This window comes from Oncorhynchus clarkii, chromosome 30 (assembly GCF_045791955.1).
Source record: "Oncorhynchus clarkii lewisi isolate Uvic-CL-2024 chromosome 30, UVic_Ocla_1.0, whole genome shotgun sequence".
In the NCBI taxonomy this organism is placed as follows: Eukaryota; Metazoa; Chordata; class Actinopteri; order Salmoniformes; family Salmonidae; genus Oncorhynchus; species Oncorhynchus clarkii.
In genome coordinates, this window is record NC_092176.1 from 12795348 (window position 1) to 12812453 (window position 17106).

At 41.7% G+C, this 17106-nt stretch overlaps 2 protein-coding genes across 3 annotated transcripts; both read right to left on the reverse strand.

Moving 5' to 3' along the window:
• Nucleotides 1–1691: 1691 nt before the first annotated feature.
• LOC139389274 (uncharacterized protein C22orf15-like) lies at nt 1692–6424 on the reverse strand. The gene is made up of 5 exons (XM_071135848.1): nt 6400–6424; nt 6077–6163; nt 5523–5645; nt 2168–2239; nt 1692–1855 (listed from the first exon to the last, which is right to left on the reverse strand). The coding sequence occupies exons 1-5, from the start codon at nt 6422–6424 to the stop codon at nt 1692–1694; spliced, it is 471 nt and encodes a 156-aa protein (XP_070991949.1).
• A 4072-nt stretch (nt 6425–10496) lies between these two features.
• On the reverse strand, nt 10497–16891 carry LOC139389588 (adenosine receptor A2b-like). Of its 2 annotated transcripts, XM_071136422.1 has the most exons (4): nt 16681–16891; nt 16295–16346; nt 13783–14451; nt 10497–12394 (listed from the first exon to the last, which is right to left on the reverse strand). In XM_071136422.1, the coding sequence occupies exons 3-4, from the start codon at nt 14115–14117 to the stop codon at nt 11386–11388; spliced, it is 1344 nt and encodes a 447-aa protein (XP_070992523.1). In that variant the 5' UTR covers nt 14118–14451; nt 16295–16346; nt 16681–16891; the 3' UTR covers nt 10497–11385. The 2 variants fall into 2 exon arrangements, with proteins under 2 accessions (XP_070992523.1, XP_070992521.1); XM_071136420.1 differs by lacking the exon at nt 16295–16346 and having other exon boundaries at nt 16681–16880.
• Between the last annotated feature and the right edge of the window lie 215 nt (nt 16892–17106).

Below are 17106 nucleotides of genomic sequence, written 5' to 3' on the forward strand. Positions count from 1 at the left end.
AAATGGAAGGAGTATCAGACCACTGCAAATCTACCAAGACCTGGCCGTCCCTCTAAACTTTCAGCTCATACAAGGAGAAGACTGATCAGAGATGCAGCCAAGAGGCCCATGATCACTCTGGATGAACTGCAGAGATCTACAGCTGAGGTGGGAGACTCTGTCCATAGGACAACAATCAGTCGTATATTGCACAAATCTGGCCTTTATGGAAGAGTGGCAAGAAGAAAGCCATTTCTTAAAGATATCCATAAAAAGTGTTGTTTAAAGTTTGCCACAAGCCACCTGGGAGACACACCAAACATGTGGAAGAAGGTGCTCTGGTCAGATGAAACCAAAATTGAACTTTTTGGCAACAATGCAAAACGTTATGTTTGGCGTAAAAGCAACACAGTTGAACACACCTTCCCCACTGTCAAACATGGTGGTGGCAGCATCATGGTTTTCTTCAGCAGGGACAGGGGAGATGGTTAAAATTGATGGGAAGATGGATGGAGCCAAATACAGGACCATTCTGGAAGAAAACCTGATGGAGTCTGCAAAAGACCTGAGACTGGAACAGAGATTTGTCTTCCAACAAGACAATGATCCAAAACATAAAGCAAAATCTACAATGGAATGGTTCAAAAATAAACATATCCAGGTATTAGAATGGCCAAGTCAAAGTCCAGACCTGAATCCAATCGAGAATCTGTGGAAAGAACTGAAAACTGCTGTTCACAAATGCTCTCCATCCAACCTCACTGAGCTCGAGCTGTTTTTCAAGGAGGAATGGGAAAAAATTTCAGTCTCTCGATGTGCAAAACTGATAGAGACATACCCCAAGCGACTTACAGCTGTAATCGCAGCAAAAGGTGGCGGTACAAAGTATTAACTTAAGGGGGCTGAATAATTTTGCACGCCCAATTTTTCAGTTTTTGATTTGTTAAAAAAGTTTGAAATATCCAATAAATGTCGTTCCACTTCATGATTGTGTCCCACTTGTTGTTGATTCTTCACAAAAAAATACAGTTTTATATCTTTATGTTTGAAGCCTGAAATGTGGCAAAAGGTCGCAAAGTTCGAGGGGGCCGAATACTTTCGCAAGGCACTGTAGTGGAGGGAGAAGGGTGTGTTTCATAGTTTAAAGCCCATGTCTAACCCATGCCTAACCTTATGAAAACCCAAATCTCTCATTTGGAAGCTAAAATTACATTTAATCTTTTCACCAATAATTTTATATTTAAACATTTGAATTGCACAACAATTCCATGTGAATCTGATAACTATAATGTGTAGACTTTCCCAGATACAGTTTAGGTCGTCCTGTCATCAGTCATAATGTCTCAGATGACAACTGAACTGACATCATATTCATTAAGTACCAATGCATATTTTCAACTGGTTCTATTACCGAAATATGGTTCCTTTCCCTCCACTTGTTTGATGTTCCCAGACTCTCTGTTTAACAAAGGCTATTCAAGAGTCCCTCTGTAGAGTCAAGAGAGAGGGAAGGGAGAAAGGTATTTATGGGGGAGGGTCATAAACCTTACCCACAGGCCAACGTCATGACAAGGTATATGTGGGAATGTTCATTTATCAACCTAAATTTACCAAAGTAAAAAATAATTGGAGTGAAGAGAACCACAGCACCAACACAATTACATGTATGTGGTCCATGGCTTTCTATACATGCATGTCCATCACCATCTTTTTCAGCCTTCCTCCTCTCCTTTCTTCATATCTTTAAGTCTTCCAGGATGGCTCTTCTTGTTTCCAGCAATGAGCTTGCGCCGGATCTGATTGACAGAACCTTTCCTTGAGGGACCACCCTTTTTTTCCTGCTCCTTACATGGGTTGGACAGCTTCTTTAGGACCTCTGAGGTAGAAACATTTACAAAAGTAACATACATAAGTATAGACAGTTAATACATATTAAGATACATATTAACCACCACATATTAACCATCCTAATCATACAGTCTTAAATCAGGCTTGATGTGGGTTTGCTTAAGGCTAGTGTACTGCACATGTACAGTAACTAGGCAACAAAGTCACATTACAGGTATTGTCCCATTAGGAGGCCACAAAGAATTACTTTAGACCATGCTAGTGCCGGCACTGAATAAAGCCATGCAGTGGTTTCAGTCGGGCACATTTGCCTCAGTGCTGTGGATGTTTTTTTCATTACCTGCTAACTCGGGATGGCTCTTGTCAAGGTCATTTAGGAGTGGCACGTACTTCTGCCCTTCAGTCCCATCACCTCCTGGGGGAAATATGAAATGAATTAAAGTTAACCAGTTTCATTACTGTAAAGTAACTTTAGTAATAATGACATCAACTTCAGCCATGTTAAGGCCAGGCACCACAGGCAAATATAGATTTTTTTCTTCCTTTACTCTCATCAGATTGAACCTTTACCAGTTAAAAGTATACATAAATACAATAGATTATTTTATTACAATATGTGCTAATTTGCATATTCCAAGAATCCGTTTTTAAACACATTGCTTCAAAGCAGAATGTTTTTTAAATGTTTTATTGTGATATGACACTCAATAGTCAGACTTTTACAGATCATTTTATAAAAATATTGTCATTTCATGGAATTATTTAAAAAACACTATTCACATGTATGACGGATGCATATTTAGCATATATTTACACATATGACACTTAAAATCAAAACAACACAAGATGTAAAATAAAAGTCTGACTAAAAGTCTACCCGAGTGGCACAGCAGGTCTAAGCCACTGCATCTCAGTGCTAGAGGTGTCACTACAGACCCTGGTTCGATCTCGGGCTGTATCACAACCAGTCGTGATCGGGCAGGGCACAATTGGCCCAGTTAGTGAAGGGTTTGACCGGGGTATGGGGTCATTGTAAAATAAGAATTTGTTAACTGACTTGCCTAGTTAAATAAAGATGAAAAATAAAAAAAAAATAAGACCTAAGAACCTGTGTGTGGAATAACGTGGAATAATGTGAATGTACGTCGTTTGAAGACTGAGAAAAATGAATTGGAGCACAGGGAACATGTCATTTTGAGAAAATGGCTGATAAAGATAGGCTAATGCAATTAAAATGTACTTTCCATAAATATTACCATTCATTTCACATGAATTACACTTTTATTCATATATCACTTCTAAACTGACAAATAAACATGAGCTATACCTTTTAATAATACATTAGCACGTTTAAAACATTTCTTTCAAGGAATAGAGCATATGCTTTAAATACTGGTCTGATGGGCAAATGTGCACTTTTGGACAAATTCTCATGTCACTTTCACGCTGTTGAAATGTGCAGAACAGTAATCAGCTATGCCTGCCCCATATGTAAGGTCCTCTGAGTTGTTGCCGGTGCCGCTTTACTTTCTTAACTGTGTCATGGGACCTGCGCCTATGCTTGACACACTCCGTTGAAGCATCATCAGCTCTCACAACTCCTCTCTGATTGCTCAAGTGTCACCAAAGGGCTGTCAAGCCACAATTTGTCCATCAGATTTGTTATAGCAGTTGTTCCCTCATTGAACGTTGCTACTGCCATACTGGCTGTTGCGTCAATGCAGCTTTTGCCCACAAAGACAGGTTTGGGGCACTGCGACCATATTACAGAATTCAGACAGTCATTTACATTCTGGGTTCCTCCATGCTATATATCCTTTTGAGGAGGTAATAAAAAATAAAAAAACACCTTTATTTAATCAGGTAAGCCAGATTGAGAACAAGTTCTCATTTAAAACTGCGACCTGGCCAAGATATAGCAAAGCACTGCGACACAAATAACACAGAGTTACACATGGAATAAACAAACGTACAGTCAATAACACAATAGAAAAGTCTATATACAGTGTGTGTAAATGAGGTAAGATTAGGGAGGTAAGGCAATAAATAGGCCGTAGTAGCAAAGTAATTACAACCTAGCAATTAAACACTGTAGTGATAGATGTGCAGAAGGTGAATGTGCAATTAGAGATACTGGGGTGCAAAGGAACAAAATAAATAAATAACATTATGGGGATGAGGTAGTTGGATGGGCTATGTACAGGTGCAATGATCTGTAAGCTGCTCTGACAGCTGATGCTTAAAGTTAGCGAGGGAGATATGAGTCTCCAGCTTCAGTGATTTTTGCAATTCGTTCCAGTCATTGGCAGCAGAGAACTGGAAGGAAAGGCACGCCAAAGGAGGAATTGGCTTTGGGGGTGATCAGTGAAATATACCTGCTGGAGTGCGTGCTACGTCTGGGTGCTGCTATGGTGACCAGTGAGCTGAGATAAGGCGGGGCTTTACCTAGCAAAGACCTATAGATGATCTGGAGCCAGTGGGTTTGGCAAAGAATATGAAGCGAGGGCCAGCCAACAAGAGCATACAGGTCGCAGTGGTGGGTAGTATATGGGGCTTTGGTGACAAAACTGATGGCACTGTGATAGACTGCATCCAATTTTCTGAGTGTTGGAGGCTATTTTGTAAATGACATCGCAGAAGTCAAGGATCGGTAGGATAGTCAGTTTAACGAGGGTATGTTTGGCAGCATGAGTGAAGGATGCTTTGTTGTGAAATAGGAAGCCTATTCTAGATTTAATTTTGGATTGGAGATGCTTAATGTGAGTCTGGAAGGAGAGTGTACAGTCTAACCAGACACCTAGGTATTTGTAGATATTCTAAGAACCGTCCAGAGTAGTGATGCTGGACGGGCGGGCAGGTGCGGGCAGCGATCGGTTGATGCATTTAGTTTTACTTGCATTTAAGAGCAGTTGGAGGCCACAGAAGGAGAGTTGTATGGCATTCAAGCTCATCTGGAGGTTAGTTAACACAGTGTTCAAAGAAGGGCCAAAAGTATACAGAATGGTGTCGTCTGCGTAGAGGTGGATCAGAGAATCACCAGCAGCAAGAGCCACGTCATTTATGTATACAGAGAAAATAATCAGCCTGAGAATTGAACCCTGTGGCACCCTCATGGAGACTGCCACAGGTCCGGACAACAGGCCCTCCGATTTGACACACTGAGCTCTATCTGAGAAGTAGTTGGTGAACCAGGCGAGGCAGTCATTTGAGAAACCAAGGCTGTTGAGTCTGCCAATAAGTATGTTAACCTGGCTTTCGAAGACCTTAGAAAGGGGTTCTGGCATGTGGGAGATTTTCGGCACAACACCGGAAAACAATCTTTTGCATGATATATGATTCAACATGGAAAGTTTTAAAATTAGAGGTAGAAGTTCTACATGAAAAATACTAACGAGAACGACATTTATGGCAGGTGTAATTGACGGAGTTGAGATAAAATTATACAAATCAAGTATTTATATACATTATTGCAGATTTATTTGTAGTTGCAAATGTTCCAAAAATCTGAAAATGTACAAATGTAAGTAAAATCACAATTTTTGCCTGTGGTGCCTGGCCTTATCAACCTATCTATAACATATTAGTAGGCCTAGTAATCGTGTGTAGAGCAGGCAATGTGAGAAACCACTCTTTGATCCCATGGGCTCTTTAGACATACACAGCCTAGTGCCTTTATTATATTTGGAGAGACTCACTGCAGATGCGTATGAGAACGTAGCTGTGCCTCTCCTTCATCAGACTGCTGGCCTGCTCCATGCTCTTCTCCTTTACACTCAGGTTCACCAGCTCCCCTGTCCTGTCCATCAGGTCCACATAGTCTGTAGAGTACATCTGTAATGTGACATTTACACTGGGCTCTCTCAGTCTATTACATTTTCACTTATTGGTATTTACTCAGTCAGGAAACAATCTGGCCGGCTGTTTCTATCATTTCCAGTCATTGGCAGAGATACCATGTGCATACAACCTCACACGGAAATGTACTGTATAATTTATATGCAATAGTATTTGTATCATGTTTTCAGACTCTTATCTTTTTTTAAATAACGTTTAAAATAATTTGTTTTATGTGTAATGCAATTGTCTTTATGTGTTTGGACCCCAGGAAGAGTAGCTTGATGGGGATCCCTAATAAACACAAATACAAACACTATCAGGTGCTTCTGAGGTTAAATAAAGAATCTAATACAACAAATCGGAAGTTCAACTGTCAATTATTCTGCACTTTGGGAGAAGTTCGGAACTGCACCTTGAGAATCCAGATAACATCTCTCCTTCAAACTGTGGATGAAGTCTATCACCCTGCAGTTCAGGTTAAACAGTTCTGTTTGGCCCTCTTTCAATATAAGAAAAGAGAAGTATGTTTGTACATTTCCTATAACATTGTATTACATTCATATGACATCGTATATCACAAAATTACATCTAATGTTTAAATGTGTTATTCTCAAATGATCTGTTTATATCTCCATAGGTCTCCGAAGGTTCCATTAGAGGTCAGCTGTTGGCCTCCATAGAGATGATGGAATTATACTCCATCATGATGATGATATAGCACTCTCTTTCACTTACCTCCAAACTGCACGGTGACAAACATTTCACCTTGTCTCTACACAAAACACTTCAGACCAGACCACTAAAGCCACCTCCCATAATGTTGCTACAAGTATCTGAAGCACTCACCTCTTCCATAGAGCCAAAGGAGTGATGAGTTTGGGTTTAGCACACAGTGCCACAATAGTAAAAAAATAAAATAAAAAAATCTATGTTGTTGACTACTGTCATACTTAGTGACTAAGCTTCTGCACTGAGGAGGCCATTGTGAATGGCTTCTGCAGTTGCTCTGAGTAAACCAACAGTTGACAGGATACTTTATCCATTTGGCATTTTAAAGCCAGACCTGTAAACAGTTTTGAACTGTTGCAGAGCCAGCAAAAATGTTTGTCTTATACACACATCGAAAGCACATTCCCCCTGGTTGATAACCCATCTGACTCCCCCTCGTCTCTCCTCTCCTTTCAATGGAAGAGAAGACAGAACCTTTTATGTGAGGGAAGTGTTCTTGTTTGTTTCCATGGAGTCAACACAGACACATAAGTCCTCTGGCTTTTACTGCTACTTGTTAAACACGGAGGTCTGACTTAGATACTGTGGGGGATGACTTAGCGGGTTTATTGTCAGCCGATCACTAACTGGGATTAGACTGACCATTACCCATAGAGGCAATGCTACTCTACTATCTAGTGAATTATAATGACAAGACAGTTGTTACCATAAGCATCATCACAACAAATCTAAGAGAGAAATGACTTGTCTTTTGCTTGGAAACGTTAGGATCAGGGATCTGAGCTTTTCCTCTTATTTCACAATACCACACACGTTGTATGTAATACATTCCACACATTCTGCACTTAACACCATAACAATGACCAGTACAGGAGATGATCTGAGGACCTCAGTCCATTCATGGCACGTTGACTTGTATGCTACATCAAATCAAATTGTGTTTGTGACATGTTTCGTAAACAACAGGTGTAGAATAACAGTGAAATTATTACTTACAGCCCCTCCCAACAATAAATATAGAAAAAAAAAAAATGTACATTGAAAAATAACAGGAGGGATAAATACACAATGGCTATATAACTTGGCTATATACACAGGGTACCAGTACCGAGTGGATGTGCAGGGGTGCGAGGTAATTGAGGTAGATATGTCCATATAGGTAGGGATAAAGTGACTAGGCAACAGGACAGATAATAAACAGTAACAGCAGCGTACGTGATGAGATAAGAGTTAGTGCGAAAAGGGTCATGATTAAACCATCAACACTGAACTATCAATCAACTCTTTCCCATTGTACGGACCATGAAGAGAATGTGCGTTGTTACTGCTCAAATTACACTGTCAATCAGATGAGACAAGAGTACCAGACCATCTAACACTTGATAGATTGTACATGCCAGTGACTGAGGCACTATAGAGCCACTCAGTGAGAGAATTAGATTAGCCTTGTTCCGTGAGCACCATTGTTCATGGCCAAATGTACAGTAAACCATGTACAGTATCAGGATCACTGAGTCATGACAGGAAGGAAGCTATGTCTGTAACATTAGGTGGTTGTTACTTAAAGTCCCCAGGACATTCACAGTGTTAGGCAAGACTGCCTTCTCTTCTTGTGCACCAGATGCATGGAATAATCAACAATCCATGTTTCATCTAGATATCTTACTGCTACTGAATGAATTTAAAATATTGATGGGAGACTCTGTTACAGAGGACTGTAGTAAATGCTTTTTTTAGGCTGGATCATGTTGTTGATCCCATTGAGACTTTGGGTCTCAATGGGCTTTTCCTGGTTAAATAAAGGTTAAATAAACATTTTTAAAATGACCCTCCAGTCATTTGAGGATGGCATTGTTAAACACGTAAGTGGTGAGTGAAAGAGATATTGGCCAGAATGGCCACTTCTAAAAACGTGAGATGTGGAAGTCTTATTTAGTCATGTCAGAAAGGGGGTGAGAGTCAGGATGTTGTTGTGTAGAAAACACCAGTCAATTATGCTGGTAACATCGTTTTTTTAAAACACTACAATTTCACTTCAGGAAGCCCCTGGGAGTACATTAAAAGGAGAATGCCCTGTGCCCCGTAACCTGGAATCATCCGGGAATTTGGATAAAAGCTGGGAAAGCTGTAGAAATCAGAGGAGCTCACAGTTTGTAAAAGGGGACATAAATCCCATGGCCCATCTGGTCTGGTCTGCCCCCTCCACAGACTGACCAGCCCTCTTATGGAGCTTCACTTCCCTTTGTCCAAAACTCCTCCCTTCTGGGAGCAGAGCCACGGTGAGCCCTGGAGCTTTCTCTGCACTTATTAATTCATGTTTGGGAAAACTGTACAGTACTTGTAATACTTAAACAGTTCAACATGAAAACAAAAAACAGATTTACTTAAAAAATATATTTATTTTTGGACAGGAGGTATTGCTGCATGCATTGCATCCGAAATGTGAGAATGCACAGAATGCCATAGATACAGTGCCTTGCGAAAGTATTCGGCCCCCTTGAACTTTGCGACCTTTTGCCACATTTCAGGCTTCAAACATAAAGATATAAAACTGTATTCTTTTGTGAAGAATCAACAACAAGTGGGACACAATTATGAAGTGGAACGACATTTATTGGATATCTCAAACTTTTTTAACAAATCAAAAACTGAAAAATTGGGCGTGCAAAATTATTCAGCCCCTTTACTTTCAGTGCAGCAAACTCTCTCCAGAAGTTCAGTGAGGATCTCTGAATGATCCAATGTTGACCTAAATGACTAATGATGATAAATACAATCCACCTGTGTGTAATCAAGTCTCCGTATAAATGCACCTGCACTGTGATAGTCTCAGAGGTCCGTTTAAAGTGGAGAGAGCATCATGAAGAACAAGGAACACACCAGGCAGGTCCGAGATACTGTTGTGAAGAAGTTTAAAGCCGGATTTGGATACAAAAAGATTTCCCAAGCTTTAAACATCCCAAGGAGCACTGTGCAAGCGATAATATTGAAATGGAAGGAGTATCAGACCACTGCAAATCTACCAAGACCTGGCCGTCCCTCTAAACTTTCAGCTCATACAAGGAGAAGACTGATCAGAGATGCAGCCAAGAGGCCCATGATCACTCTGAATGAACTGCAGAGATCTACAGCTGAGGTGGGAGACTCTGTCCATAGGACAACAATCAGTCGTATATTGCACAAATCTGGCCTTTATGGAAGAGTGGCAAGAAGAAAGCCATTTCTTAAAGATATCCATAAAAAGTGTCGTTTAAAGTTTGCCACAAGCCACCTGGGAGACACACCAAACATGTGGAAGAAGGTGATCTGGTCAGATGAAACCAAAATTGAACTTTTTGGCAACAATGCAAAACGTTATGTTTGGCGTAAAAGCAACACAGCTGAACACACCATCCCCACTGTCAAACATGGTGGTGGCACCATCATGGTTTGGGCCTGCTTTTCTTCAGCAGGGACAGGGGAGATGGTTAAAATTGATGGGAAGATGGATGGAGCCAAATACAGGACCATTCTGGAAGAAAACCTGATGGAGTCTGCAAAAGACCTGAGACTGGGACGGAGATTTGTCTTCCAACAAGACAATGATCCAAAACATAAAGCAATGGTTCAAAAATAAATAAACATATCCAGGTGTTAGAATGGCCAAGTCAAGGTCCAGACCTGAATCCAATCGAGAATCTGTGGAAAGAACTGAAAACTGCTGTTCACAAATGCTCTCCATCCAACCTCACTGAGCTCGAGCTGTTTTGCAAGGAGGAATGGGAAAAAAAATTCAGTCTCTCGATGTGCAAAACTGATAGAGACATACCCCAAGCGACTTACAGCTGTAATCGCAGCAAAAGGTGGCGCTACAAAGTATTAACTTAAGGGGGCTGAATAATTTTGCACGCCCAATATTTCAGTTATTGATTTGTTAAAAAAGTTTGAAATATCCAATAAATGTCGTTCCACTTCATGATTGTGTCCCACTTGTTGTTGATTCTTCACAAAAAATAAAGTTTTATATCTTTATGTTTGAAGCCTGAAATGTGGCAAAAGGTCGCAAAGTTCAAGGGGGCCGAATACTTTCGCAAGGCACTGTATGTAACACTTGCGAAAGAGTCATTTTAGTAAAAAATATAAGGTGTATGTCATTATTTATTTGTACCATTTAATTGTCTGTGATATCTGAAGGATCTGCACAGGTTCGTGCTACTGACAAGTTGAAATAAGTGTAATGTAGAGAAAGTGACAGTTAGACAAGTTGAACGAAGTGTAATGTAGAGAAAGTGCACAGTGGTAGATTAGTAGATCCTCCTCAAAATAGTTTAAAACCATTATCATTGAAAAACTCTTAGCGAGGCAGATTTAAGCTTTGTTGCATTCATACATTTGCAAGATCATAAACCTGAACGTCTAAAGGAAATGCACTCTCATCACGTCCATCTATATGGGACACAAACATGCTAAATCAATGAAGTAGTACTGTCCCCTTATCACACGCTTGAAACATCCCTGCCATCCCCAAATACACAGGAGTAATCCAATCACGTCGATGTTATTTCTTTAGGGCAAAGAACAGGAACCAATTGTGAAGCTTCAGATCTAAGCACCACATGACGTCGCAGACCAAGAGAATAAACATCACAAACAGAATCACATTGAACCATTCAAGTCACATTTCTGCTATAAATAACTACAACAATTTTTTGCTTCAAGAAGCTAAAAGTCCAATTGAAATGGTGCATATACAGTTTGTTTTGTATGGCTGCCTTTGTGTAGAAGCTCGGCTCCACTATTAGAATCCCTGCTGATAGAATGCCTCCATTAGGCCATCTAGATAACATGCAATACATCCAAACTCTGATCCTCAGCTTGTGAGCCTGCCTACCCAGTAATCTACCATTACACTCAGAGCTGACTCCCCAAAAATAAGAGCATCTGAGTAATTTCACACAGGAGGCCAGGTGTTAAGGGATCCCTAGTAGATGTCTGGCACCAATTCTGTATCCATCAGGACACCCCAGAAAGCTTGGTGAAGCAGGTTTTATGTTTATAGAACAGTGATTTGACCTGGACAGGGGAGAGATCCTGCCTGTCCTTTACCTCTTCCATCTCCGGTCCTTTAGGAGACTGCTGGTGGTCCCCATACTGCAGGGGATGACATAAGGGTTGTGTCTGGGTCTGTATGAGAGGCTGTGGCAGAGGGGGGCTCACATTGTGATTGTGGAAACTAATCACAGAAAGAGGGTGGTTGTGAATGGGCGCTGAGGTCAGAACGGCCCCTGCAGGTGTGACATGGCTCTCACAGCTACAGGTGTTGTGCTCGGTGTGGAGGTCGAAGCTGAGGCAGTTGGCCTTAACCCTCACTGAGCCACAGACGCTGTTGTGGGTGGAGGTGCGAGTGCTGCCGCCACTCTCAAACAGCTGCCGGCGGTGGAGGCCCAGGAAGTGGCGGCGGATGATCCTCCTGAAGGTGTGACGGAACTCCCGGATGCGGTATGCATAGATGAAGGGGTTGACCACCGAGTTGCCGTGGGAGAGGATGATGGCCACGTATATTATCCACAGGGGTGGGCGGGCACACTGAGGGCAGAACAGGGTGAAGCAGTTGATGATGTGAAGCGGCAGCCAGCAGATGGCAAACAGGCCCACGATGATGGCCAGCGACTTGGCCGCCTGGACCTCCTTCTGCAGGGTGGAGTGGGACTTCCCCCCGTGGACAGCCTTCAGTTCTATGAGCTTCAGCTGATGCCGAGCTGCCATGAAGATCTGCAGGTAGATGACCAGCATGAGCAGCAGAGGCATCAGCACACAGGCGAAAAAGTTAAAGTAGACCATGTAGTCCATGACAACCACCTCTTCAAACAGACACTCCATCAGGCCTGGGGAGCAGGTGCTGTTGGGGCGCTCAGTGGACTTGTTCCAGCCCAACATCGGGGTCAGGCCGATGATGATGGACAGCACCCAGCAGACAGCAATGATCCCCTTGGCACGCTGGCCTGTCACCAGGCTATTGTACCTGTGGGAACAAAAAAATATATGGACTCTGTTAGTAAGACACACAATCTCTGGGGTTTTTTCCCTCCCCAATTGGTAGTTATAGTCTTGTCCCATCGCTGCAACTCCTCTACAGACTCGGAAGAGGCGAAGGTCGAGAGCCATGCAAAACACAAGCCGCGTTGCTTCTTGACACAATGCTCGATTAACCCGGAAGCCAGCCGCACCAATGTGTCGGAGGAAACACCGTCGAGCTGGCGACCGAGGTCAGCTAGCAGGCGCCCGCCGCTCCACAAGGAGTCACTAGAGAGCAATGGGACAAGGAAATCCCAGCTGGCCAAACCAATTCCAAACCCGGACAACACTGGGCCAATTGTGTGCCACCTCATGGGTCTCCCGGTTACGGCTGGCTGTGACACAGCCTGGGATCGAACCCGGGTCTGTAGTGATGCCTCAAGCCTTAGACCACTGCGCCACTCTGGAGGTAAACATGCTCTGTTGGCTTGGGGAGCATGAGTTGTCTCTCTGGAGGGTTAGATTCTCCCAGAGGTTAAGGGATAGTGAGTTAAATATTAAACATTATAATAGGCATATCATTCACACACTCTTTCTTTATGGGAAAAAATCTTGTTTAAGTAATAAAATAGATGCTTAAAAACAAAATGTTAGCATTTGGAAGGAACGTCTATTTTGAGTGTGTCTGTCAGTCAGTGTGAGAGAGCAGCTAAGCTATTTGGCCTATTTCTGCCACATTCTCAAGATGTTAAAGTTCAAAGGTTAGCTATGAGAGATACAGGAACACAGCCCTAAACTCAGAACAACAAACTATCTTGGATGCAATAAGTCTGCACACACTATCAAAAAAGTGTATAAGTAATTACTGATTATTAATCCATTTTAAGGCATAATGTCTTTTATATTTGTTTACATAGGAAAATAAACAAGTTGTCTAAACGGCTAACGTTTTTGACATGTGTATAGTTCTGAAGAGGGGTCATGGTCTGTATAAACTCGTAGTCAAAGGAGATTCCACTTATATCTGGATCCACTGAGGAAATCAAAAAAGCTCATCTGGCCATTTAGGCTAAAGATTTCAAGTTCATTCAAAAATAGCACGATCCTCTGCTGCTCTATTCTGAAAATAACTCTCACAGGTTTTAAGATTTACTTCAGATTTTTTTTGTTGCTATTTGCTACTGGCATGAAAACTACACAATGTACCTGCAACCCGGGTATGCAAATCAATCAATAACCCTATACAACCTCATAGGGTACATTGAAAATCTTTACAAAGTCTAATGTCTAACCGCTTTGTCCGTAATTGGGTCTGAACTCTCAGAGAGGAAAACAGCATGACGGCAGCAACATGTTAGCACATTCTCTGTTATGTTCATACAATGTTGAACTGACCTGAGCGGTATCGTGATGGCGATGTAACGGTCTATGGCGATGGCCAGCAGGCTGAAGATGGAGCTCTGGGTGAGCACCAGCACAAAGCAAGCAATGAAGAGGCAGCCATAGAAGTTGGAGCAGAAGCCAGTGCTGATGACGATGGCGAAGGGGATACCCAGCACTCCCACAGCAATGTCTGCCACCGCCAGGGACACCACAAAGAAGTTGGTGATGTTCTGCAGGTTGCTGTTGAGGCAGACGGCCCAGCAGACCAGCACATTGCCCAGCACGGATAGTATGGCGATCAGCAGTTCCAGCACAATGTAGATGACAGAGGAAGCATCGTTCAGCATGGTGAGAGGAGCAGCAAGGTCACTGAGGAGGAAGGAGGACCACTCTCCTCAAGGTCCATAGCTGCAGGCTGGTAGCGGTGGCCTTGCCCTGTAGGGCTTAACTCACTGCCTGGAACTATGGCTGAGCTCTCCAAACACTGAGACCACTTCACCTTAAAGCCTCTTAGAAGTCCCACAGTTGGTGGTCAGAGAAGCAGTCCAACCTTCTGTTTTCTTATCTGTTGTCCTGTCTGGTGCTCTCCTCTCAAGTTCTTCCCCTCACTGTTGCACAATTTAGCATGAAACTCCAATGGGGCTGAGACTGAGCCAGGAAGTGATCACAAGTGTCATACCGCTGCAGATAAAGGGAAGAAAGAGTGAATAAAGTGGAAGTGTTGAATGCCAAAACAGGAAATGATTGCAGAAAATACCAATGAATATTACAATGATAATTTCCATCAAATATTAACCACGTTTGAAGTCAAACAATAAATATGACGGTGTATTATCTGACATGATACACTGGAATGTCCAATGTAGCAAGTAAAATACACTGTAAAGTAACAGTTTCAGTGTTTACTTTACATTAACTGTACTGTATTCCCCATAAAACTGCTGTTCATCATCATTCACACTCGATCGAAAACCAACATCAAGATCTGAAATAGTCACCCCAGTAAAGTACCTGGGCAACTGCAGTGTTCATGTTAACACATGATAACTGGCTTCCCACCAATTCTTCTTTACCCCATTAACAACAGTCACTGAACTGTAAACCAGGGGTCAGGGGAAATATAACCAGCGTCAGAATGACACGATGGTGTTATGGAGCTACTATCCCAGTGAGTTAAATGTCAGCTGTACCAGAGAGAGGAAACAATATGCTTCAGGGACTGGAATGTTCTATATGTCCCCATGAGATTGCCCAACCCCTGCCTGATAAGGGGAGAGGAGTCTTGAGGACGTCCAGAGAAAGATTCATTAAATGAGGTTATGAGAACACCAAACTAATCATTTTGATTTTCTTAGATGGGTGTCGTCATGCTCAAGACAAAAAAAAAACAAAAAAAACAATTCAAGTAGTGCAGTGTGTGATTTGAGAATACAGCAGGCATAATACACACTCGACAATTGTTTTAAATTAGGTCTAATTTGTCAATCAACTGAGGTCACTGTGCAACACTGAATTCCCTGGAATTGTATGTGAGAGTGAAGAAGTTTCCAAGCTCCTTCCGTACAGAACTCTCATCATGTTTATGGAGGAGAATTCCCACGGTGAAGCCAAGGATGTTTTCGAAGGTTACTCATTGTTTCAGGAGATAGCAGCTGTGCTGGAACTGAAAGGCTTTTGCTCTCAGAAACATTTCCCTTTTGGTGGGACTGAGGTTTTTCTCCCGACCGATCTCAGTCACTGTATACGTTTCCACACTGTTTTAACTTTATCACACACATACAGTATAAGGTGCAAAAATAGGCGGTTGCAAACTGTATGTATGTAGTCATAGTGTAGTATATAGTACTCTGTAGGAAAACCCCGTGACAATGCAGAAAGCCTCATATGGCTACATTTCTATACTGCATGTGAGAAAGGAAGAGGCATAATTATGTTCACCATCACACAGACCGAGTCACAAGTAAAGGTGCAAAGAGGTACATTTAATATAGAGGTTACAACTGAATTAGAAGTGATATCTCAATGTGAACCGTGTGTGTGTGACCCTGTCCCAGTCACCTTACAACAGCTAGGTAATAACACGGTATTTCATTTGTCCTCTTTGACAGCACTTGAGGGGCATGAATAGTCAATCATGTTAAATGCATTTATATTCCATCCTGAAATGTTTCTCAACAGTTGTAGCCAACAAGAGTTCTGACAGTATTCTGCTCAACAGTGGGTCCTGGTGGTTGGATGTAAAACCAAAGGGGTGTATTCGAAGTGCCTTGATATCTCAATTGAAAGGTACTGTATGTTTCAGATTGACACAAATGTAAAGGAATTCAAATAATGTCCATGAATAGAAACCAACTGAGCATACAGGGCCTTAATAAGTGCACATAAACAGCTTAATGTATAACTGTTTGCCCAGAAAACACTTTAGTAGATTACCTGGAAAAGTCAAATCATCGTGGTAAAACCTAATACATCCTGTTCACATGTGGAAACCTATACCTGGCAAACCCATAAACATTATCCTTACCAGAAAGTGACAGTATTATTCCCTAGCTCTCTCGTCTCCCTCCTGTAACTCCCTATCAAAAAAGGGAGTAGACCAGAACATACAACGGAATTTGTGTAAATACAATGTCTAGAAATCGATAAAGTAATTCCAAACACTCCCCAAATTGTACCGAGCACAATTGTCCATAAAAAAAACTTGGCATAGGCTACTGTCCAGTTTCTGTATACCTGGCTGAAAATGATTTTGATCGCACCAGGATCAATAACTGTTGTATAAACTTTCAAAATATTTAATTAGGCTATTCATTAATTTGATTTAAATAAAATACTCTAAATAGAAATACAAACCCTTGGACTTCTATCTAATGCTATTCTAATCCTATTTTCAATTTCTAAAAAACTTACCTTTTCAATATATCCCTCGACGTGTCTTATTCCAAATGAATCACAACCTAATCGAAATAGTTTGCATCATGCCAATAAACATCGCTCGAATAAAATAATTCACATTACGTTTTACGGCCTACGTTTTAAATGGCGTAAAATAGAACTCGCGTTGTAAAGGATCATAGCTGGGGAACGTAATCTGATAGGCAATTTGTGCGCTCAAACTGTTTGACCACTGATGCTTAAACCGATTCTCCTCGGTTCAATATCGCACAGGCGGACCAGACTGACACGTGACCCCAGCAGCACAACATAGGATAATAGTCAAACGCTTTTGGGAACTTGGGCAGAAAAAGTTTACATCAATCAACTGAGGCCAAGAGGACAATCTCGGAGTTTATTTCAATAAGATTTATTTTTCACAAAAGCATGTGTAAGGTGTCA